This window comes from Rhea americana, unplaced genomic scaffold, assembly GCF_003343005.1.
Source record: "Rhea americana isolate MKP2758 unplaced genomic scaffold, rheAme1 scaffold_167, whole genome shotgun sequence".
Lineage (NCBI taxonomy): Eukaryota > Metazoa > Chordata > Aves > Rheiformes > Rheidae > Rhea > Rhea americana.
This window is the reverse complement of record NW_028185783.1, coordinates 1,651,126-1,675,290: the sequence shown is the minus strand read 5'-3', so window position 1 is coordinate 1,675,290 and position 24,165 is coordinate 1,651,126. Positions and strand designations below refer to the sequence as shown.

At 37.3% G+C, this 24,165-nt stretch overlaps 2 protein-coding genes across 10 annotated transcripts; one reads left to right on the top strand and one right to left on the bottom strand.

Moving 5' to 3' along the window:
• The first annotated feature begins 16 nt into the window (after positions 1–16).
• Positions 17–22,481, top strand: CTSO (cathepsin O). Of its 7 annotated transcripts, none has more exons than XM_085300663.1 (9): positions 20–232; positions 916–1,021; positions 1,989–2,122; positions 3,027–3,194; positions 4,376–4,497; positions 7,511–7,674; positions 8,136–8,228; positions 18,083–18,143; positions 22,397–22,481. In XM_085300663.1, exons 1-9 carry the CDS (start codon positions 110–112, stop codon positions 22,464–22,466), a joined length of 1,041 nt encoding a protein of 346 aa, XP_085156789.1. In that variant the 5' UTR covers positions 20–109; the 3' UTR covers positions 22,467–22,481. The 7 variants fall into 7 exon arrangements, 6 of the variants coding, with proteins under 6 accessions (XP_085156792.1, XP_085156789.1, XP_085156791.1 ...); XR_014895296.1 differs by lacking the exons at positions 18,083–18,143; positions 22,397–22,481 and adding exons at positions 9,282–9,420; positions 9,627–12,171 and having other exon boundaries at positions 23–232; XM_085300666.1 differs by lacking the exon at positions 3,027–3,194 and having other exon boundaries at positions 17–232.
• TDO2 (tryptophan 2,3-dioxygenase) lies at positions 2,526–24,041 on the bottom strand. Of its 3 annotated transcripts, none has more exons than XM_085300662.1 (13): positions 24,008–24,041; positions 23,442–23,695; positions 22,826–22,931; positions 21,716–21,806; positions 20,879–20,949; positions 19,572–19,699; positions 18,170–18,356; positions 16,752–16,859; positions 15,629–15,740; positions 15,444–15,501; positions 14,866–14,945; positions 14,292–14,382; positions 2,526–2,697 (listed from the first exon to the last, which is right to left on the bottom strand). In XM_085300662.1, exons 2-13 carry the CDS (start codon positions 23,507–23,509, stop codon positions 2,682–2,684), a joined length of 1,116 nt encoding a protein of 371 aa, XP_085156788.1. In that variant the 5' UTR covers positions 23,510–23,695; positions 24,008–24,041; the 3' UTR covers positions 2,526–2,681. The 3 variants fall into 3 exon arrangements, with proteins under 3 accessions (XP_085156788.1, XP_085156786.1, XP_085156787.1); XM_085300660.1 differs by lacking the exon at positions 2,526–2,697 and adding an exon at positions 12,132–13,069; XM_085300661.1 differs by lacking the exons at positions 2,526–2,697; positions 24,008–24,041 and adding an exon at positions 12,132–13,069 and having other exon boundaries at positions 23,330–23,512.
• Between the last annotated feature and the right edge of the window lie 124 nt (positions 24,042–24,165).

The following is a 24,165-nucleotide window of genomic DNA, read 5'->3' as shown; positions in this document are numbered from 1 at the left end:
GGTCCCCACGAGGCCCGCCCCGCCGGCATGACATGGCGGCGGGGCGGGGCCGCGGCCGGGAGTCGGGAGCTGGCGGGCAGCGGGCGCCTCCGCCCGGCCTGGGCGGTCAATGGGGGCGCCGGCGCTGGCCCTCGCTGGGCTCTGCTGGCTGCTGCGGGCGGCCGCGGGCACGCAGTCCGGGCATGAGGGCGGCAGCCGGGAGAGAGAGGCGGCGGCGGCGCTGGCGCTGCGGGTGGGTGTCCCCGCCCGCGCCTCCCTCGCGGTCCGCGCTGCGCAGCGAGCCGCGGGGCCGCTGGGGGTGGCGAGGCCGGGCCGAGAGCGGGATGGAGGAAGAGGGTCCCCTAAACTTGGAGAGGGTGGGATGAAGGGTTCGGTTCGGTTCGGTTTGGTTTGGTTTGGGTTTTTATTTCCTTCTCTGTTTCTGACGCGAGGTGTCAGCCTTGGGCCGAGGGGCCGCTGCGGCGGCGCTGACGAGAGGGGAGGTTTTGCAAGTGTTTAGAGCCCTGGGCTGTACTTTCGCGTTACAGGAACATAAAGTGAGACGGGGTTAACTCTTAGCTAAAGATAAGATATTTTTCCATATCTGTGAACCACAAGGCTTGTTGTGCTGCCAAAGAAGGGCATCAGATGAGTTTGACACAGTTTGTTCTTGACTCATTTATTTTGTCTGTTTTGTAGTGGTTTCTTGCCTTCTGTGCTCTTATAAATAATTTCTTTTTCCAGTTCTTTCTTGGAATTGAAGTTAGTCTAATGACTTTCATATTTGTTTGGTGGTAATCCAGGATGAATTTGGGGAAAATCTAGGAACAGCTAAGTTGTTGTCTAACTTCGTGTTTACTGTTGGTAGCCTCTTCTTTTCCTGTTTTGTCACTGCTGCTAACTTAATACTGTCCATAATATTTCCTTTTTCTTCAGGAAACTGCTAAAAGAATTAAACTAATGAATTTATCATCAAATGATAATGTGTCTGCTTTCTATGGAATAAATCAGTTTTCTCACCTGTTTCCTGAAGAGTTCAAAGGTATGGTTTTTAGGCTGCTGCTAATATCCTTTCTACTATGTTTGTTACTGTATCCCAGAACCTTGTATCTGTAACAGTTACAGATTCTTCCAATGCCAATAATCAGCTAATTTACAATGTCTGGTACCAAACTGCAAGTGCTTCTGAAGTATACAGCAGCCCTCTTCATTTTCTTCTGGTCTTGCAAGGTTGAATTGCCCAGAGCCTGAATTTGATTTAGCAACCAAACTATTCATTCTTTTGTTCTTCTCACTGGGCCTTAAAGCCTTCTTTCATTATAACAGTTGTAGAGCTGGAAAGTACTCAACAGATTCTATTCATTTTKCCTTCCCAAGGGAAAATCAACTGTAATCCAACAGATGCTTGGAGGTCTAAAGCTGTACAACGATAGCTCTGACCTTCAGGAGCAATCTGCCAAGCTTCACTATCTTTGCTAAGAAAATTTGCCTGATAGCATATCTTCCTTTCTTGCAATTCAAGTTTATTGTTACATGCCCTGTTATGTTACATGATGGAGATTCCACATTTTTTATTTTAAAATAATTAAACAGCATTCTTTAGTGAAAAAACTAACAATTCATATTTCAGCCTCTTTAAATAATTCTCTTTATTTTCCCTTTTTAGCTGATTGAAATAAAGGGATACTTATCCAGTAAATAGAATATTCTGCAGATTTTCAAACAAAACTTGCTTTATGGAGTAGTTTCAGGTTTCTGATAAGTTCTAATAAGTCTTAATAGCCTGTACTCACGTTTCATACGTAGAATATTTTTATGTACTTTCTATCACCATAGGAATATATAAAGTTATTCTAGAGTATAATAATTATTGAATGAATTTCTCTGTGAGTGAGAATGAGATCTAATCTCATGATGTACCTATGTCAATGCTACCTTTCTGGCTTCTAATAACCATTTTAATTTTTTTTAAATTAGTAGGTTTATAGATGTCTGTATTCTGTGTTTAGCTATTTACTTAAGAAGCATACCTCACAAACTTCCCAGATACATGAAAGTGCCAAAGGGGACGGAAAAACCTTTGCCAAAGAAGTTTGACTGGAGGGACAAGAAAGTCATTGCAGAAGTGAGAAATCAGCAAACAGTAAGTCCTGATGTTTTCCTTTCCTGGTTCCCAAGCACTGTTCAGGCACAGTTTCAGCAGGTAGGTTGTAAAGCAGATGTAGGTTTTGGAAGGGGCCAGCACAGCCTCAGGACTCCTTGGAGCACTGGCACAAATATGGCTGGCTGAGCATATACAAAGTGACCCTGCATTTTATGCGAAGTAAGATTACACTTAAAAGCATAAGATGTAAATGTTACTGTGCACTGAGAAGTTGTGCGATTATGAACTGTGTGGTTTTGTCTTAGTAGGGCAGGAAACAGATGAGCTGTTAATCCCTGATGTCTTTCCTTTATGCTGCATGGAGTAACCTAGACCTCTCACAGGAATAAACTCCACTTCCATTGTTAAATGCTCCAATTTTAGACATGCAACAGATTCTGTCATCACCTAAGAATTTTTCTATTATGTTTAATTTCATCTTACTGCTTCTCAGACTATATTAAATTCTTCAAACTTGTTGAAAATTGTAGAGGTGTTTCCTTAAGTAACTCATTTCCAAAATCTTGTTGACAGTTGTGGTTAAAAAGTAGTTTCATCCTCAGCCTCTGTCTTGCCTTCAGAAAATGGATATCACAAAAAAACATCCTCAATCATAACTTAAAGAGCTGTTTTTCTTACAGTAAAAATGAGTCAGAAAGGAAATCTTAAAATAATATATCCATAACGTATTTCTAGCTTTCACAAAGTAATATAGGAAAAAAATAGTTCAATATTTTAAATGATTGATTCAATTTCTTTATTATTGCCTTAAAAGCAAAGTTCAAGTATAAGGTAGTAAATAAAGCGCGTTAGAGGACCGTCTTGATTTTTTTTTTTTTTTATCCTGTTTCAAAACCAAAGCTGACTTACCATTTCTCCCCTTTCCCCCTTTTTTCTGCACCAGTGTGGAGGCTGCTGGGCRTTCAGTGTTGTGGGTGGTATAGAGTCTGCCTATGCAATTAAAGGAAATAATCTGGAAGAACTCAGTGTACAGCAGGTTATTGACTGTTCATACAATAATTATGGCTGCAGCGGTGGATCCACCGTTAGTGCTTTGAGCTGGCTGAACCAGGTTTGAAACTTTTTGTAAATGTTGAGCCCTTCCTTAGCTTCCAAACTGCCACTTTTTTTTTTCTTTTTTTTTAAYCTGAGGGTAAAGTAACGGGGAGGAGGTTGTATGTCTTACAGCACATCTGATTTATTATATATATATTGTTTTAGACTGGAATCCAGAGTGAATTTATTCAGCAAGAGATTTCAGAATAAAACTGATTTCATTCATCTTTTTTTTTCACTTTCTCCCCGAAACAATCAAAATAAAGGCAGTTTAAAAAAATAAATCCTACTGCAGTTTTAACTAACACTTTCCGTTCTAAAATTGTAAAATGTGTCCTAGTAATGCATTCAACCAGGAATATTTTAATATCTTTTGAGATGAAGAATATTCTTCTTTAGGAATACAGTTTGAGTTGTAAGAATAAAAAGRATCCTCTACATTTGAGTTCTTAAAAGTATAACTTATTGTCCTTTTTAAGGAACTTTGTAATCTTACCCTGAAGATTTATATTACCCCAGTTAATAACAGTCTAGATAATGTGTTTAATTTTTCATTTAAAAAAAAGGATGTTCATCTACATTCTTCTGAAAGCAGAATTTCCTCTTGCTTGACAGCAACAGGACTACAAATGGATTTGTCCAGAGGGGACACAGTCACAAAGATACTGTACTGCACAAGACAAGAGAAGTTGTACAGAAGGCTGATAAAATAACTTAGCAGTCTGATCTTGGCAACTGTAATATAGTTCTGAGGGTTTGCTGTTTATAGCAGAACTGGATTTAATTTTTTATGCAATTGTTCTTGAGATTTTTGTGGGTTTTGAACTGTCTTGAGGAGAGGATAACTTTGTAGGGGAGCATTATTTAGAGAAAGTGAATGATCATTCATAAAATGAATGCATAGTGTCTATCACTTTATAATGGTAGGAGGTCATTTTGTGACTAGTTCAAACCAGTGATATCACTTTCTTTTTTTTTTCTTTTTAACAATTCTAAGTCCTTTTTAAAACTTTTTCAGCAAATTGGGGAAACTGGAGGTAGTAAATATTTTATCTCTAGATGTGTCATTCTTGTCACTAGTCTCACTAGGAACAGATTGAATTTTGCATGAGTTTTGAGTTGATTTCAAAGCCTATTTTGATCTGCATAATGCTAAAACCAAATGCATTAAATTCTCATTCATCTATCTTCTTGCAGACAAAAGTAAAGCTTGTGAGAGATTCAGAATACAGTTATAAAGCTCAGACAGGATTGTGCCACTATTTTCATCGCTCAGATTTTGGAGTTTCAATAAAGGGATTTGCTGCATATGACTTCAGGTAATTATTATTGATTCTTTTTATTTGCTGTACTTCTGTGTTCACTGGCTGTGCACAGAGTAAGCCAGAGCCGATAGTGCAATGACCAGCCAAAGGTTATGAAGTTATTGATGGTATCAGTTCTGTAGCTACTGTAGCTAAGTACTGGATAAAAATTAATATATAAAATTGTAATAGTTATGCCCTGCTGCAACAAAGCCAGTCAACCATGCTATCAGGTCTTCACAGCTTTTGCTATCTGTCTAACTTCTATGTAGACATGCCTGGACTGCTTTTAATTATAGTGTATACTTCTCATAAATATCATTAGGATGTACTTAAAAGTTGGAAGGAGTAAACTCTTTGAATTGTGAAAAACACCAAGAACCTCCTTGTCATCTCAAGGATAGAGTGTTATAATCCTCCTGTCTTTTTCTTCAGAAGCTCAGTGAAGTTGCAAGTAATAAAATGGCATTTTATTGATATTCAGAGATACTGTTCTGTAGACATATGGCAGACACTACTCCTCAAGAAAGCCTTTGCGATAATAGTAACTGAGACAATTTTTTGGACCTTGCATATTAMTGTTCTTCCTGTCTCTTAAGTCAACCAGAAGTTCAGTGCGAGTAGGCACTGAAACATAAGGCTGTTCACATTTACTTTGACTTTTTTGATACAATATCAATTGCTCTAGACTTAATTAAAACTTAATTGCCAAGAAATAGGCCTTGTTAAAAAAAAATTGCCTGTATTTCTAGTTGATAGTTGGTTTTTTCTTTTGGTTTCAGGGATCAAAATCTCAACTTAGAATATTATTTTAATTGCTGTTACATCAACTACTGCAGCACATCAAAAGTTTTTGTAAAATTGATTTTTAGATTAGATTAAAATGGAGGTAGTTATCTTGGGGAAAAAAAAAGATAAAGTCGACATTCTTCTTCTTTGAGAACTTTTAACCCTAGAATCATGATCATTGTTAATTCTTAAGATGTTTATATTCTTCCTACTTAATGTTCTGAAATTTCAGCTGATGGTTGCGAAAACATGGAAAAACTATTTGAACTTGAATGCATAAATATGTACATAAGCAGTCTGATTTCCCCCCCCCCTTTTCCTTCCTCATGTGATTGACATTTTTGTAAGCTGGATTACCTACTTCTGTAACTTAAAATAATTTTAATGGCACAATTTGGAAACTTTTTGCYATTTTGCAATTCTACTGCTAGATATAGCCACAGAGAATGGTGAGGATGGGAAGTGGGAGTCCTGGAAGAGCAGCTTGTATTGTGTCAGATCAAAGCACAGAACATTCACCCTAGTATTCTTATTTCCAGCAGTAGCCAAAAGTGGATGCTGAAGAAGCAGAGCAAAGAAAAGGCCACGCACTTACAAAGCTTCCCCTGAGTACTCTTTCTAGCCTCCAAACATCTGTAGCTATAAGCTTTCCTGAGGCAGAAGTGTCCTCTGTGTATTCCATATTCCTCAATGAATTCCTCTTTTCTGGACTTTTTCAGACATCCCTTGGTGCTGTGTAAACTTGTAGTGTTTACATCATCCTATAGCAAAGAGTGTCATAACTCAGTCACATGTGGGAGGAAATGTCATCTCCTCTTGGTTTTGAACCTGTCTCCTAGTTTTATTTCATGCCCTTAGTGTTTGCATTGGGACAGTGACCAACCAGTCCCTTTCACCGTTTGTCAGTGTAAAAGCTTCTCAAGGAAATTCCTGCTCTTCACAAAGGCCAATAATTTATAGGTAGTAACTGTCCTTAGCATACATGGTCATGTGTTGAAAATTGATCTTTGCTAATGATTGGTATCCTCTGCCATCTCTCTGTGGAGTTTCACATGGGTAATTAAAAGCAGAAAATGTTCTAATGGAGCCCTGCTGATTTGGTTGGTTGCCTTTTTTTTTTTTTTTTTTTTTTAAAGGGCAAACTTCCCTTATTTAGTCTCTTTAATCCTGTTTGTAGCATAATTTATGGGAAATTGCTCTGTTCTTCTTTCCCACTTTTGGACCATGTTAATCTCTGTATAGAAGAGACAGGAGTTGTTTTGAGAAGGCATGTTTGAGAAGGAAGGAGAGGAATATGAAACATAATTACACTTGCACATGATGGGGTAATCTGTGGGTTATTTTTTGTTCATTCAYATTGTATCTTGCCCTTATCTAGAGGATGATTTCACTCAAGGGCAAGAAATGCCTTTGCATGTTTATACAACTACATAAAATGGCCTTCAGTCTTGCAATGCCAATAATCAAATTTTTATTTTAATCATTACTATTATTGTACTTTCATTTGCATAAGCACACTTTAGAACTAGCATTTTTTGAAGGTGGAGGAATATAAGATAATCAGTCTTGCATCGCCATCAACTGAACACAATATAATAAACCCTCCTGTTTATTGAGAAAAATACATCTCAAGCAAATCCTTAAGTAGAGAATTTTGCAGAGTAATGGTATCCCAAAGTAACAAAATTGAGATCATAGGGTTTCCATTTAGTTAATGGTTGTGTCCCTTTCTAGGCACTTTTAATTTGTTGTCCAGACTTGCACAGTAGATATTTAATAATGGTAATTGCCTATTGTATTTCCTGTGTTTTTTAATATGTTGGGATACATACCTTAGTGTATTATTGTTTATTAAATCAAGGTTACTTCTTGATGTTTGAAAAACTATTGGAAAATGATACAGACAAATTACTTGTCAAAAGCTTTATTTTAATTGAGAAGGGGATGCATAAAATATAGATGTTGTTGTCAGTTGCCCTGTGACTGGACCAAGAAACCTGCTTCATTTTAATAGCATCGTATCTTTGAATCTGCACCTTTTGCTTAGCCTGTGTGCTTTGTTTTTATTTTAATGAGTTGCAGTATATAAAATTTATTCAATACATGGTGCATAGAACTTGTAGGAAAGAGTTTAATTATTTGATTCTTAAATCATATATAATGAGCAGACCACCACCTCTCAAATTGCTTTGGCATGCTGACTGAACTAACTTTGCATTATCGTGCGCTCCCTTCATAGTGGCCAGGAAGAGGAAATGATGCGGATGCTTGTGAACAGGGGCCCCTTGGCAGTAACTGTAGATGCAGTGAGCTGGCAGGATTATCTTGGTGGAATCATACAGTATCACTGCTCCAGTGGAAAAGCAAATCATGCTGTTCTTGTCACCGGTTTTGACAGAACAGGTAAGTTCTGAGCAACTAAACATCCACCCCTTATGTCTTGTGTGTGTTCTCTTATTTGCAGCTTGCCTTCTGTRGTACAAGTAATTTAAAATCTGTAATGCTTAAACTGTATGTTCTGCCACCTCAGTTTTGAAAGTGCAGTCTGATCCCAGGAGAGATTAGATCAAAAGAGAAACTTTTGCTCTCCGTTCCTTTCTAGTTTTGTGGACTTCATGGCCCTTGTAAAGACAAGAACACAAGTGTATATATATCTTTACCCCAGCAGGCAATATATTGAGTCTGTTTAGCAYTGGAATATTAGCTCCATCCTCTGTGTGAAAAATAACAGATTTCATTGTACTGTGTCGTCAAACCRGTAAAAGCCATGAGACATTAGAATGGTTAGTAACTACAGAGTGTTAGAAGTTTTCTATGCTTCTCAAATCTCATGTTGTCTCATTTTATGAAAATGTTTTTTCCAGGTAGCATCCCTTACTGGATTGTACAGAACTCTTGGGGGCGTACATGGGGAATAGATGGCTATGTTCGTGTGAAGATGGGCAGCAACATCTGTGGTAAGTCTGACAAAAAACGTGAGTGATTAAGGCCATATAAGTAAAGCAGTATGGGAGGGGGGGGCCTCAGAGAGAAAACAGAAATCACTTTTATATTTTAAAGAGGGTTAAATGAGCCCAAGTGGAAAAATAAATAAATCATTTCCTAGTAGAACCAAGCCATATAGTTGAATGGTTGTAAAACACTATGCAAAAGGTAGAACTGTATAAAGCATAACAATACTTAACAACGCAGTTTCTGCTGAGTTGCTGGATATAGAAGTCAGGCAGGTTCACAGGCAAACATCACTGAGCCTAATTGCTGGGATTGGACTGCTAGGCAGTAAGGTTGTACATCCTTTGAATTCTTCTCCGTTAGACAAACGCTATACGCCTTTTGGCTTTACCTTATGTATGTGTCACAGTACCTTTCACAGCCATTGTAAAAGGTGTAAGATGATGTAAATCATCTTCAAATAAGAGTAGATAGTACTCAGTTTGTAGCCAGTCTGCACTCAAAGTTAAGTTCAGGACAGCATGAATAGAGCCAATACAGCCCAATCCTAGCTGTTTGATGTTGCTGAAACTTCTATTTGCATTTATGGTTGTATAAACAAACTATTTGGGAGCACAGATTTAGCAGTAATGGCAATTAAAGCTAGTCAATTGCAGAGGTGGTCAAGAAGAACACCTTCATTATTTTCAATGGTGTTTGATCAAAAAACCAGAATCTTTCACTTTTTCTGTTGTATGCTACACAGGAGCAACCAGTAAAGATTAGTAGTTTTTCCCCTTTCTCAACAGGTGATGTTTTTCCCCTTTAGGAGTGCTCTGATGCTTCTGTTGAAGTTGAGAGCTGTCACCTTTGATATCTTCACAAGTTGTAGTCAGACTTTGCTCTTAGTACTTGGAATACAACAATCCAAAAAGACTTGAATTGAGCATGAATAAAAGTGTAGTTGCTCTGTGTGTTTTTGTATGTATATGAGTGTTTGAAAATGTCTTGTAAAAGAAGCTGTGTTCTGCAGTCTCTTGGTGATCTTACAAAGTTTCATATTTCATGTTGTTTGTTAGTTTACCACTAGCAACTTGAATGTGATGGTGCATCTGATTAAAAAGGAAGACTATTTTAAGGTTTAGATTCAGCACCCATATTGCGCTAATGCTGAATCCTTGAGACCTAAAGCTTTGAACATGAAAGCAGAGAAGAAAGGTGAGTAGAGCTCAGCTATTAACAGTGTCAGTCATGAAAGAAATAAAAGGGCCTCTGAATTCTTTTTTCCCTTGCAGTTAACCTATTATCATGATGTGAAGCAGAGGGGGAATAGGATACAAACTGGGAACTTATTTCTGTCAAGTCCAGTTTGGTGCAGCTCTGTTTCCAGTATTTATTCAAAAATCTTTTTGTTTCATTTGTAGGTATAGCGGATACAGTTTCATCAGTGTTTGTTTGACGTTTATTGGCTAAAAACCACAATTATTATTTGGTTAATAGTTTGGCGTATACTGCAAGTGAAGACTTTACTTCAAAGCAACGTTTCCTAAATTAAGAAACTACTATACAGGGAATTTCCTCTTTTGGGCAGATACAGCTTGGCCAGGAGTTTTTAAAAATACTCTTATTTGGAATGTGTGTTGCATATCAAATCTTCCTTGGAATGAGAGCTGAGTGTTGACTGCAGAGTGAGAAAAAAGGAAGTCACAAAAGTGGACCGAAACTGTGAATTTGAACTCTATCCAGACGGTGTCAGATACTAAAAAATCCACTCCATCGGAAGTCTTCTGACAAGGAATGTAGTGATGATAGATGATAAGGAATTTGAATCAAGAAATCAGCAGTATGACAGAATATAACTGAAATGCTTTGAATGTGAGAAGAACTGTGATTAAGTCTGCTTTTTTTTCAGGGAGGAGGAAGGTTTAGAAGAAAATATTCTGTTATGCTTTATCTGTTTTGGCTTTTCTGGCACCTCTGACAGACACATGCATTTTGTTGTGCTCCTTTTTGCAGAATCCTACTTCTTTTCTATAGCTAGAGGAATAGAGGAGGGAGATGTAGAGTCGTAAAGTTGTTTCCAAGACAAACCAGTATCTGTATTGCTGCTGTCCTTCTATTTCAGTCTTTGACCTTTCTTGGGTAAATATAACTTGTATGTTCTTCAGAGCAGGGAATATGTTTTGGAAAGTGCCTGGAGTATCTGAGTTTTCTAAACTAGTTTGTTAGATGCATAGAAAAGCAAGAGGTAATTGTTAAGTAAGCTGTACTTAGACAAACGGAAGCAGTTCTACTAGTGGCTTGACATGAAGGTATATCATGTGTCCTAACAGGACATATGTGTTTGCAAATCAGCTGTTCTGTGCTTTGAGAGCTATGTCAGTCCAATGCTTTCTCTCTTCTCTACTTCGTTGCTAACATTGAAGACAATTGTAAAGTGCAAATTAAGAAAATTATTTATTATAGAAAAGGTTTTGGCAGGGCAAGGGGGACTGTTAATATGTTTGCCACCTGTAAAAAGGCAGAAGTCATAGAATACTCCATATGGAGTGGATGCTGAACTTCCCTGCAAAATTGTGTTCTTGAACCTGTACTGATGGAAGGAACTTGTTGTAGAAACAAAGTGGTTTCAGCTGTGCTGATCTGTAAAAATGCAGTTGCAGGCAAATATAAATAGAATTCAGAGCTAAACATGAAATTCCAAAATGCTCAAAATTTTTCAGCTAGAATGCCTTCCAGTCCACCTRTATCCTTTCTGAAGCACTATTAGGAAAAGTATTGAAGCAATTTTGTAATTTTTGCACTCACTTTTGGTACCATGTTAATGGTTCTGTGTATAATAATCTTATGACAAATGCAATTAATATTCATAATTCTTCATTGTAAGTGTTGTCATTTTAGTCCTTTCATTACTACTTAATATTTTAAATGAAAGAATGACTGATYGCTATGTATTCCTGCTTAAAGTAGTTTGGCTGCTGACTGACTTTTACTGGCTGAAAACTTCACATGAGCAAAATGAGAAGTATATGTACATACTCCCCTCAGCCCTGGTGAGGCCTCCTCTCGAGTACTGTGTCCAGTTCTGGGCTCCCCAGTCCAAGAGAGACATGGAGCTACTGGAGAGAGTCCAGCGTAGGGTTACAAAGATGATCAGAGGGCTGGAGCACCTGCCCTATGAGGAACGGCTGCGAGAGCTGGGTCTCTTCAGCCTGGGGAAGAGCAGACTGAGGGGGGGGGATCTTATCAATGTGTACAAGTACCTGAAGGGAGGGTGTCAAGGGGACAGGGACAAACTCTTTTCAGTTGTCCCAGGTGACAGGACAAGAGGCAATGGGCAGAAATTGAAGCACAGGCAGTTCCACCTGACCATGAGGGGGAATTTCTTCCCTGTGAGAGTGATGGAGCACTGGAACAGGTTGCCCAGAGAGTTGGTGGAGTCTCCTTCTCTGGAGATCTTCAAGGCCTGCTTGGATGCAACCCTGTCTAACATGCTCCAGGTGACCCTGCTTGAGCAGGGAGGTTGGACTAGATGATCTCCAGAGGCCCCTTCCAACCTTGTTGGTTCTGTGATTCTACTCTATGATTCTATACTCTCTAACACAAGCTTCCCTTAATAGTTCACAAACAATGARTAGCACACTCTACTAACTGGAAAACAACAGCTAAAGTCATAAATGAGCACTGATAGGTACAACTTCTGCRTTTGATGCTACTGTAACTTTGTGCTTATGTTAACAATTTTTGAGGTGATTTTATCAGGTGTAAATGTTTACCCTAAGATACAGAACAACTGAAGCATGCTCTGTATGCCTTAATTTCTGGTATTTCCAAGGGAAGCATTTAGAAAGRCAAGAATCCATCTAATGAGAAGCATTATCACTCACTGGCCAAATTAGCCTCAGTTTTACTGTATATTAATTGTGTCCTTATTGCAATGATATTTTGAATTAAAAAACTTTAAAAGTCTGTTATATTGTTGTTTGAACATTATGCTTGCTTTAGAAGACAACAGAAGAGCCTTAATATTGCTTTATTTGAAGTGCAAAATGAGGTACTTCAGTTATATCAGTAAGTATTTTTACTCAGGAGATTACTGTTCATGTGAATAAACACAGAAAAGTGATTCCTAATTTTTATTTAAAAAAAAATCAAGAGGCTTGAGTTTTCATAGATTCAGGAGTTAAGATTTTTCTAAAATCTTGCTTTTTGAAAATCTTATCCCAAAATTCCTTTTGGAATTCCACTAAGGCTCAGACACTAATATTTTTCTGAAGCTAGTAAGACTAATTACATCCTAAACTAGAAGTAGTAATTTATCAACAGCCATTAGGCAAACTAACAAGTACAAAAATATGTACAAATAAGATATGATCGTGGTAATTCTGTCTAATTTGCTCTCTTTCCCTAGATGAAGGCTCTAAGATGCCAATGACAATTTTTAACACTTATACTGAGTTAAATTGCTCATCGGGGTGTCATCTTAGCCTCAATATAGCCTAATGCAATACAGGTTTTTTTTTTTTTTTTTACAAATAATTAACTTTCTGCCATAAGCTATTTTGCCATAATAGTTTTCATACAGTTGTCATACATAAATACATATTTACACCACCCCCACACTGTACAAGGACAGTTGCTATTTTTGRGAGATAGCAGCAGTCAATGTGATAGTTCTGAAGTTCTTTAGAGCAATCATCCTGGAAAGATACTCTAGTCTGAGTCATCACTGCTAAAATAAGAGCTGTCGCAGTATTCTGCTGTATAAAGGAATTTATGAATAGTTGGATTCATCTTTGGTATCCAGTGTCTTGGCACTAAAAATGTTGAAAGATTGAACAAATCCACAAACACCTTGTATCTGTCACTGGAAAAGACAATCAGAACAATTAAAACTGCTGTGTTGTCATAGAAGGACCCTAATTTCAAAATTCTCAGGGGTCACTGTCTCTTCGGGTTTTATTTAGTAAGCCTTTTGCCCTAGCCACCCTTCTTATTCTTCCAGAGTAAAAGCCCAGTCCTAACTGGTGCTGGGGTGCAGCAGGCTTTCACATCTTTCTCCTAAAAATACACAGTATGTAGGCTGTAATCACTAGCCTTCCACTCTTGTACTAGAAACAAAGTAGAACTTACCTAGGAATAATGTTGATCTGAAATTAAGGATGAGGGAGAAGGCTTGCTGGAAAGACAGAACCCTTAGCCTTAGGCCATCTTAACTGAATGAGTCAAACTGCCTGCTTTCTATTCCACCCCTCTTCTGCTGTCTGAGATGGGGCAAGTTGTTAGTCACTAATTATGTACTATTTCTCTTTGGAAACAACCTTAAGAGAAGGTCCTTGTAGAGGAACTGGTTTCAGATATTCCAGTGCTTTTTGACATCACGTGGTTCAGGACTATAAGGATGTAGCTATAACTACAAACTTTGAACTGGCTACCTAGCTGATACTCCATTTTTGTGTTTGAAAAGTTCTGCCTAGTTAAAATGATCTGTGCTCAGGCCCAGACCATCCATTAGGAGAGGATGTTTCTACTGCTCCATTCTTTAAATTCTTCTTTTTCATGCAACAGAAGAAAACATGTTTCTGATTGTTGCCTGCACAGCTAGAAAGTATTAATTAATACCACATTTTAGAATGTGTTCAATCCTCAATTGTAGTACCACCAGTTGTGCGATTAGAGGTCATGCTAAGGAATAAAGAAACTGCCAGCAGTCACACAGTAGACTGGACTCTATTTCCAGCCTGTATCAGTCACTTAATTTGGCATGGATAGCACACGAGCTAAATAATAAAGTACTAATATTAATTTCTATTACRGTAGTGCCTAAATCCCTTGACTGAGAATTATAAAAGGCATTTCTGGTGAGTGATCAAAAGGGTGTTGGGGAGGGTTGCCCCAACTGCCTTACAATCTGTGTATGTCAACTGATRGGTAAATATATAACCACCAGGAAGAAGAAGAAATAAAGGAGTCTAAAAATAGAAAAAACAGCACTCTAACCTCCAATAAGCTGATTGAAATACGTCCTCTAACAATACAACGTCCATGAACTGCTATTTCAAATAACAGGGGAGCCACATTAGTCTTACCTCACTGTTGAGCGCAAATAGTGGTAGCCTGATGAGCCTCCTGTGCCAGCCTTGCTGCCGATCATTCTGTGCACCATGCAGACATGGTTATCTAAGGAACACAAATCAAGGACATAGCATGTGGCCAATGTAAAATAGAAACAAAGGATTGGTTATATCAAGGTGTATCACTGAAATAYTAAAGATCATAGATGACAGGTCTTCAGCAAGGCAAGAATCCTGCCACTTTTTAGTCAGTTGGTATAAAATGAATAATTCTGCTAGTACAGAATGAATACACTATTATGCATTATTATTATAATCTGTTAATACATTAATTTATGGTTGCCTAGGTAGGGAAGGAGCAGAAAGAATGTTTGCGTGTGAAGAGATGTCACGAATTTTTGGGAGGCACTGGAAAATAATTGTTGTTAACCCACAAAGAAAGATGTTCATGTTTTATCTTCACCAACATGCAAAAAAGTCATTCTTAAAATAAAAAGGAAAAGGATGAACTCAGAAGTTAAACTCTAAAAGTCTGGGTATGACTAGTGTAAGAGAGAGTGAAATAAAACAGTAAAAGTGAGAAACTTACATCTCCATTTGGTCATGAGTACATCAATATCCATAAGAGAAGTAAGAAGCTGAAAGGGAACCTGGAAACGAGGCTCTTCTCTTGGAAAATGAAAGAGAAGAAACAAAGAGACCTCTTATGTTAATAATGCACTATATTTTTCAAAGTATCACGTCAGCAATGTGTAACACTGACTTGCATTGGTAGTGGAGTACCAGGAGATACTCCAGTAAAACCTTCTGCTATGAAAGGCTCAGTCTGTGCCTTTTCTCTCATCCTTGGAAAAATATTCCAAATCTTTGTAGGACACTGTAGTGCAGTTTGCACGAGAGGTGTTTCAATCTGAGACACAACATGTGGTCAAACGTCAGAAGCAGCTGCCTGGAGAGGCTGTGGGACTCCACTCAGGAAGATACTTTTAGACTGACTGCCTTGAGCAGACATTGAACTTGGATCTAAGTAATGGCCTGGCTTGAGTGGATGGTTGGAACAGGTGACTTTCCAAGGTCCATTCCAACCAGAATTAGTCTGCAATTATGTCCTTAACTTTCACCTCTCCTGTTGCCARTAAACACTGAAGACACATCTTCCAACATTACCTGTAGAAGTAGATCATCAGAGCACCCTTCAGAGCTTTATAAGACAGTCTTCTTTCTCCTGCAAAATAACTGTCTTTAGTTTGTTGCTGATTTTTCTGCAAATTTAATGATACCATGTGATAACTATATCTGTATCATATATAAAATACAAAAAGTGTGTACTAATATATATTAATGTATTCTACCTTTACTAAGAAGGTGTTCATGGCGTTTTTCATCAAATAACGAAAGAAGTACATCTTTCTGTTTTTGGAGTTCCGATAATAAGTCATCTTTTTCTTCTGACTCTGGTTTGGCCTTTGATATTTAAAGCAAAAGTAGTTTTTAGAATAGTAAAAGTAGGGCAAAATTAAGGTTTTGAGTGATCCATAATCTAATTTTTGTTTCCATCATCAATACTTTGTAAGCTCATACCTTAAATGTAAGGACTGTATGTTCAAACAAGGTAGATGCGTCATTCTCTTTTGCAAAACACAATTATGACAAAATGTACAGAAAATATATATATAAATTAAATAGCTGTTATACAATTCAGATAAAAGAATATTCAGAAAAAGGTGCAGYATCACTTTTCTTGAGGTCTGTAGGCATTAGAAATACCTAACCTTCATTTGCTTGAAGTCTAATTATTTTACTTCTTCATTTTCAAGGGAAAAGAAACACCCCTTGTTTAGAAAATAACAAACTGTAAATAGATGGCGGGTAGAAAGTTTTAAACGGATATTTGCAGGAACTTGATTAATTCCTGCTTTATATTTTTTTTTCCATTAAATACGTACTTAAACATACATGCCTTACAATATTCTGGGATAGCTAAATCACTTGCTTCTAAAAATGAACACTTTTTTTGTGCTCATTTGCCAATACAGTTCAAATGATCACATAGCAGCAGATTGCCATATATGATTAAATAGCAATGGGCAGTTGATAATGAAGCTGCATGAATTTCCATAGTCCATATGGACTCAAGCTTGTGGACTCTTGCTCTGAATTGTAGGTGCAAACACTCAAGGTGAAGTCCTAGCTTCTGTAAAATCCATCTTAAACCTTCCACTGATATCTCTTTCCTTTTGCAATTAAAATCATCCGTGTATCACATGCTTTAAACATTCTTAGATGTCAGATTAAAAAGCTCAGATTTCCTGGAAAAAATGTACAATGTTTTTCTGCTTCTTGCAAATAGAGGCTGCTGAAGATTAAGTGAAGTGACTGAGAAACTGTGATTGGTCTAAAATGGCAAACTAAATGTCAGGATGGGGTCTTGGCAGCTGTCTTAGCTCATAGCTAGATCAGAAGTACATTATATACCTGCACCATGGCAAATTCCTCTTCTAGACCTCTTAAAACATTCCTTTCAAATTGTCCCCAGAAATCAAATCCTTCTGCTTCAAGTCCTGGAGTTCTTTCCAGCCATGCCTTTAATAACAATGATGTATTCAAATATTAATAATGCAAATAAATTATCAAAGAATTACAAGTTATAGCAACAATTATATTGCTACAGTTGTTTCAGTTTAATTTCCTGTATAGGTGCWTATGACTGATATAAGGGTGTCCACCTGCAAGATTTATACCTGTATAACRATGCAATACAAATATATCCACAGGTTCTAAGTAATTCTTAAATGACCACTGTTGGAAAACAAAAGCTGTCTCRTTCTCTCATTCTAACAGTATCTTTAACACCAATTCCCTTTATAGGTACAGGGAAACCATCTTATCTCACATAAATGGGATAAATGTAGAAATAAGTCTCACAAGGAAAATACAGAACAATCTAATTGAATAACCAGTTTTTATTATGTCAGAAGGACTGAATACTGATCAAGCACGCTGCCATTAACTTACTTCAAAACACAAGGAAGTGATAATACAAAACATGAATTTACTTGGCAATTATCAGAGCTTCCTCTCTGATTTCTTTATAGGAATAGGAATGAAATTAGGAAGAAAAAATTTAGAAAGCCTTCTGGTCAGACTCCCTTTAGAGAGAATTTAATTTAGCTCCCTCTCATCTGAAAGAAACCTCAAGAACATCAAGTCTTTATGAAGGAAGAAAAGTTACATAAATCACATGTACAAGAGCTGTCRTTAGATGCATGGAGAGTAATATTGTCACAGGGTTAATTAATAGAAGTGGATGCTGCTGTTGAGGCTTATAGTGCATTATTCTGTAGAAAGTTATGTAAGTTTAGTTATGAAAATGACAAAGGAGTTGTTAGACAAATTACTGTTTGAGTCATTCATAATTTTGAGACAAAGACTAAAAGCAAGGTAAGTGATAATGAAACATAAACATCTTTTTCTCCTTTCCTGTCTGGGTTAGCATTTTTGCTTTTCTTTGCTGGACTTTTCTAATAACTGTAAGCATTAGTAACAGTGGAAATATTTCAAAAGTTTTCTTCTAAAGTCATGGAAAACAATGGAAATGAAGCAGTACATAAATATTCTTAGACATCTTAGACTTAATGCAATTTACTAGCTTAACACTCAGGCTTTTCTCTTCAGACTAGGGGAAATGTCATGAACAATCAGTAATGCTGTTGGTTTTCTGATGACTGACTCCCTTTCCTATTAAATTTGCTAAGAATCCAAATTGTGATTGATGGGGTAATTGACAGCTTGCTTGCTTCTCTCAGGGGAAAAGAATTTGTCACTGACACTGAAGAAGAACATTCCTGACAGTGGAGGAAAAAAAAGGTAAGCCATARGACAGACACCGTTACCTCCACCAGTTGCAGTAGTGTTGGCTCTTGCTCTGATTTAAGCAGTTGTTCGTAGTCCTGCCCCTTGAAGTTATCACGATAATGCCTTCTGTTATAGGGGACTCTCAGACTTTGGGGAACACCAATTTTGTTCTCTAGCAAGCGAAACTGCAGGCTCTGAAAACCAGAAGCTGGGCTTAAGTAGTCTCTRTGGGAATAGAAGAGAAAAAAAGACATAGAAAGGATATTATTTTATGGGATGGGGTTCTYTGATTCTTAACAAAAGCAAAAACTGCATTTCTCACATTTGAAGAACATGAAATAGATGTCTGAACTTTTGTAGTACGGTCATAATTGAGATAATACAAATAAAAGCTATTTTAATGCAACCACAATGTATACTTTTTTTTCTAGCTATATATTGTTTGTTTGCACACAGTCACACACATTTATATTGTGTTTTTAAAAAGTATTTTTGTGTGGTACAGGAGGAAACTTTACAGAGTATCATTTCCTTTCCAAATAGAAACAGCAGCTTCACTCCAAGCAGGTATCAGGAAAATTTTCACATCATTAAAATGTAAATAAATGCATTTTAAACAGGCTTGTTACACTTAAGAATAATTACTATGAAATAGAATAATGTCCAGAAAAACACTTAGTGGATTTTGAGAGATTCATTAATGGGTTTGTTTCAGGTTTAAGTCATGTTGACCTTGTGGAAAGAATTGTTCAATAAAAGCAACCTGAAATCCCACATTGTTGGATAAATGTAATACACTTTAAATTGAGGATACAAGATTTCATGAAAACAGATCATTGATTTGATTTTATAATTGCTTATCAGTATGTTATTGACAGTATGATCTTGAAAAGCAGAAGCAAGAATWCCTTCAAAATAGATGATAGATTCCCATTTATTTTTCCTGCTCTACTGGAAGGATAGAAGAAACAGATGTTGCAAACTTCCAATGGAAGCAAAATTAGTTTCAKGTGTTTTTTAAGTTAGGGAACATTGAAAGAAGGGAAAGAGTATTAAAGCAATGTGGAAGTGGATGGGATGCTAGAGGGCATCAAAGTYGGGAATCAGACAGACCAGAGACACAAGGAGAATACAATAGTTTCTATTGTTTCTGCCATTATTTTAATTTTGTACTATGATCCCATTTATTAGCATCAACAATAAACGTAAAAAAATAACTTGTACATTGCAGAGTATGCTGGGCTTGCACTCAAGCTCAGCTTGCTGGCTGACCCTGGTACTCCAATGTTATGGCTATCTCAAGTATACTCTCATCTTGCTGAATGATCAGGTATTTCAAGCTGCCAGGGGGCATGCAAATCCTGCCTTAAATTCACAGTTAACTCTAAGGATGACGATTATAAATTCATGAATTACTGTGGAGAAGTATTAAGTATTTACCTGAAATCAAAGAAGTCCAGTGCAGTCATAGTTTCCAAAACTGAGAACTGTTCCACAAGTAATTTTAGAATCATTGAAATTCTGTGCATTCGAGTAACAACCTTCAGCATGTTTCTCTCATCTCTTACCTTGAGGAAAAAAAAGAATCATAACCAAATGGAAAACGATGTTCTATTTACATTCTGCCTGTTTAAGGTCTTTTCAATGTTGTGCATCACTGTAGTTTTCAAGTACTTTTCACATGCAATTCACAGCAGCAGGAAAATCTCACATTGAATACAGAGCCCTGTTTTTAACTGAAAACTGAACCTATAGTTTTCAAAGATCAAAATTTGATTTTCTGTCAAGGATAATACATCTTAACTGGGCCAAATATATGGGACAAYGTTTTTTCTTTATTGCATTTTTGACTGACATAGAAGTCATCCTAAGAAATTAAATTCTCAGCCAAAATCATTTCTATTGTAAAGTTGAGGAACAARTTGTAAGGTTTAAAAGCTGAGAAGCAGAATAGCCTGAGAGATAGACCAGGACAGCACATCTGAAAAGACACTCATGGAGGTGGACATTAGCAAGCAGAACACAGAGCAAGCAGAAAACAGAGAAGGCTGCAGCTGTATCTGGTGGGAAACAGAAAAGATGAAATAGAAAACAGGGCAGCTYTCTTCAGGATAAGTTAAACATTTGGCCTCCAGAAAACATTGATAAAACTCCTACTAACTGTAATGAGATCAAATTTCTCTCTGAGACCAGTGCATGCAACCAAGAAATACCGAAGTACCAAAATGAAGGATGAAAACCATTTTCCTAATCATCTTACTATGTTATTAAGCTTAAAATTGCCATTTCAAATTCCAATCATAAGGTAGGTTTCATTTATCACAGAAATAAATAATGAAAAATTCCAYTTAAGAATTGGTTGTAATTGGTTAGTTTTAATATGTTGCACTAAAAAGTCAGCAAAATTATGAATGTTGAGGAGATTTAAAGAAAACATTTTAACTGAAGATTTTAATATAAATGTTCCTTATTTTTTTATGTTCTATGTTCAGATTTTCCTCTCATAACACACATACTCAGGAGTGTCAGGAGGAAACAGGATTTTGCAGACCAAATGTCTGTACTGTCAGGATAAAGGAACTACTCAGCCAGATTTTACTGGGGTTGGTTGGTTGGTTGGTTGGTTGGTTTTTAAAGAGCACATGCACATGTTGCTTTAGTAAAACCCAAATTCATCAGGTCAGGAGGCAGGGCACAGGAGAAAGAGGGCTGGATTTTCCCAAAATGAATATTTGTTCTTAACTTACGTGGCCATTTTGAAAGATCACCCGAACAGAGTCCATCTCCCATAGAATCTGCTTAAACCAAAGTTCATAAGCTACAACCAAATAAACATTATTAGCATTAACTTCAACATCACTTTAGGTTTTCTTTATACCATTGATGAACTGAAATTCTTACATTTTGATTTGAGATGAATAGCTTACATTTACACTCTTGGTGTATAAAAAGATGCTGATATGCATACTTCCTTTTTAAGCATGACATCCTTTACCTAAACTATTATTACAGCATCAAGAATATTAACAGATTTTTTTACAGTGTTTTTCACATCAGCTATCTGACATGCAGAAATTTCATTAYAAATGGGAGAAAGAGAAAAACTAGCCCTGACACTCCAGTAGAAATGCTATGGCATCTCCAGCTAACTCCAGAGCTGCTTACAATCTTTATATCAGCTACGTGTTTCCTGTGTGGTTAAAATCAGACAGAAGTTTCAGAGAAGACACAATCTAACGAACACAACTGGCCTACAATAAACTGCATAGTAGCCTATTATTCAGATAGGAGACCAATTTCACCACCTTGATTTMTCTAGAATCAGAACCATTCAAATCTTTGGCTTCCAAATCCAATTATTATGCCTCGTAAGCATAGAGCTAATTGCAGCCCTACAAATGATATAGGGAAAATATAACATAAAAATATATAAAAGCAAAATACAAATGCAGTGTGATTAAAAAGAACGAGAGAGGCTTGTAATGATTATGTCTAAAGTGGAAACAAATTATGTTTTAGTACTAAATCACTCCCCCTGGCAAGAATGCCAGTCAACCACCACTTGACTCCTTGCAGCCACTTACCTTGATGTGTCACAATAAAAAGATGCTCATCATGGATTTTGTTTCCTTTCTTTTCACTCTGGAGTTCTTGAGCATTCAATATTTTGTTCAGCTTAAAAATAAAAATAAGACTATTCAGTAATGCTCTCAATTCTGCTGTTAGCAATGGTGTTCCTAGAGTAGTTATACATTTTTTTTGGAAAAAAAAAAAACTGTCTAAAATGAGATATTTAGATGCCTCAGGCAGTGCAGTTCAGAAAATCATTTTGAGAGTTTTTTTAATTACTGAGAAAAGAATTAAAAAAATATCCAGCATGTTCTCCAGATCATATATACAGGTAGTCATCTGTCATCTTCAATGAAACAAAGATTCTATAGCAAATTCTAGGTAATCATACAACAGCATATCTACAGAAGAGCTATGACCTGAAGCTGTACTAATTTATTCAGGTCTGGCATTACTAACATTTACAATCTTGTAGTTGCTTTAAGAAAAAATCTTTGAGAGAATCCATATAGTATGTCAGCAAATTACTTTGTTCACAAGCACAGAGTAATTCCACTCACTGCAGTTTGTACTGTCACAATAAATAAATAAATAAATAAATAAATAAATAAATAAATAAATAAAGGAAATAACCTTCTTTTATTACTTAAGGTGTTTTATTTTTATTTATTTCTTAATTTCATTTTTTTTCACAGATTACTACAATATATTTTTCCARTCAAGTATTCTGGGCTTTCATGCAYTAATTTGCACATGACCTGCTGACATGCGGAGCAATTGCCAGCTGAATATGAATTCAGCTGAATTCATGAATATGAATTGTCTGACCGAAGAGAGCCTTTTGCAGTACGTCACCACTCAGTTTAGGTTTGCCACTACAAGTAATTCCCTACCAAGACCCCCTAATATCCAGCTTCCCAAGAGTTTGGCCCACAGTTTGTCTGCAACCAGTTCAGTTGAGAGAGACACTCATGAGCTCACCCTGAGCTCAGGTAGGGGAAGGGCACCGGAGACCTGCCTCAGCGACTGGCTGGCTGCTGTCAGTGAAGGATGGGGAGGCAAAGTGTCAAATGTCCTGTCTTAAGAGGGACCGGTGCACCAAAAAATCAAATCCTTACACTTACTTGGAGATAGTCGCCATARACAAGTCCACCCTTGCTCGCTTTATTCAGCCCTTCTTGTGACTTTTCATCTTTTTCATCTTCCAAAGATAGTTTGCTAAAATTAAATCTAAAAAGAAAAATAAGTAAATATATAGATAAGTTAAAAAATGAAAGAGTTGTGAATAAAACRGACCATTTTACTAGCAGATGCACCTAGAATTCAGGCAATGTCTGGTTTTGCGAAGCTGAACCACTAAAGCAGTCACTAAAGAAATGCAATGCATCTGAAATGCATCTTTTCACAGTAAAAGATAGCAGCTGGTAGCACTAAATCTACATCAACTCTGCATCAAATAATCGGTGCTTAGAAGATTGCCTGTCCGATCTCTTTTCTCTTAGCAATCCAGACAGCTAGATGGCAACAGACAGCTGTTTTTTGCTAACTATTAACTCCTCTCTGAATTTCTATACTTTATATCTTTTAAACCGCCACGACGAAGCGAAACGAAGAGAAGAGGGACTCACYGGTGTTTGCTCCCCACGAAGGGACACCCACTCATGATTCCGGGACCCGAGCCCGCCGAGCTGCGCTCCCGGGCACCCGCTCTGCTCGTGCTCCCGAGCGCGCTGCGGCCACCTTATATGGGACCTTATCTCCCGGCGCGGGGCCACCCGCCCCGCTCTCCTCCTGGGCCCGTGGCCCATCCCGGCTATTCAGTAATCGCAGAAACTTTGGCGGCACAAAGGTCAGCAAGTTCACGTGTGCTTGGCCAGCTCTTCTTTTCCAACCACCCAAAACAAGAGCAGCTGGAATACTTTCCCGGTCCTCTGTCACCCGCTCTTCTGTGCTTTTTGCTGCWAGGGCTTCTGACCTTGCTCACTTTCAGTTGCCTGTTTGGGGACCAAAGCCGGAAGGAGGAGCAAGTCAATGAGCGCCTGCGTATGACAAAAGGCAATATTTAATATAAGACTTGTTAGAGTAGGTTAGTAGTTTGCAACCCTTTAATCAATATGAAAAAAAAATCAAGATACTTTTAACATTAAAAAGTGAAACATGCAGAAAAGGAAAGGGGAGGGTAAAGGAAAGAGAATATATTAGTATGGCAGAATGAACTCTGCTTGTGAGAGATTCCAAACAATATTCTTATTTTCAAAAATGCACATGGATTTCTTAAGTTAAAAAAAATAAAAATAACCACGTACCTCTCATACATTATTTTTCCTGTGGTTTAATTCATGAGAATTTCTTAATTCTATTTCTTCGTGCAAAAGTTTCACTCTCATTTGTTGACAAATGTTACTCAACTCTGTTTAATCATCAGCTTAACACACAATGAAGTAGCAGGTAACCAGTGTGCGTT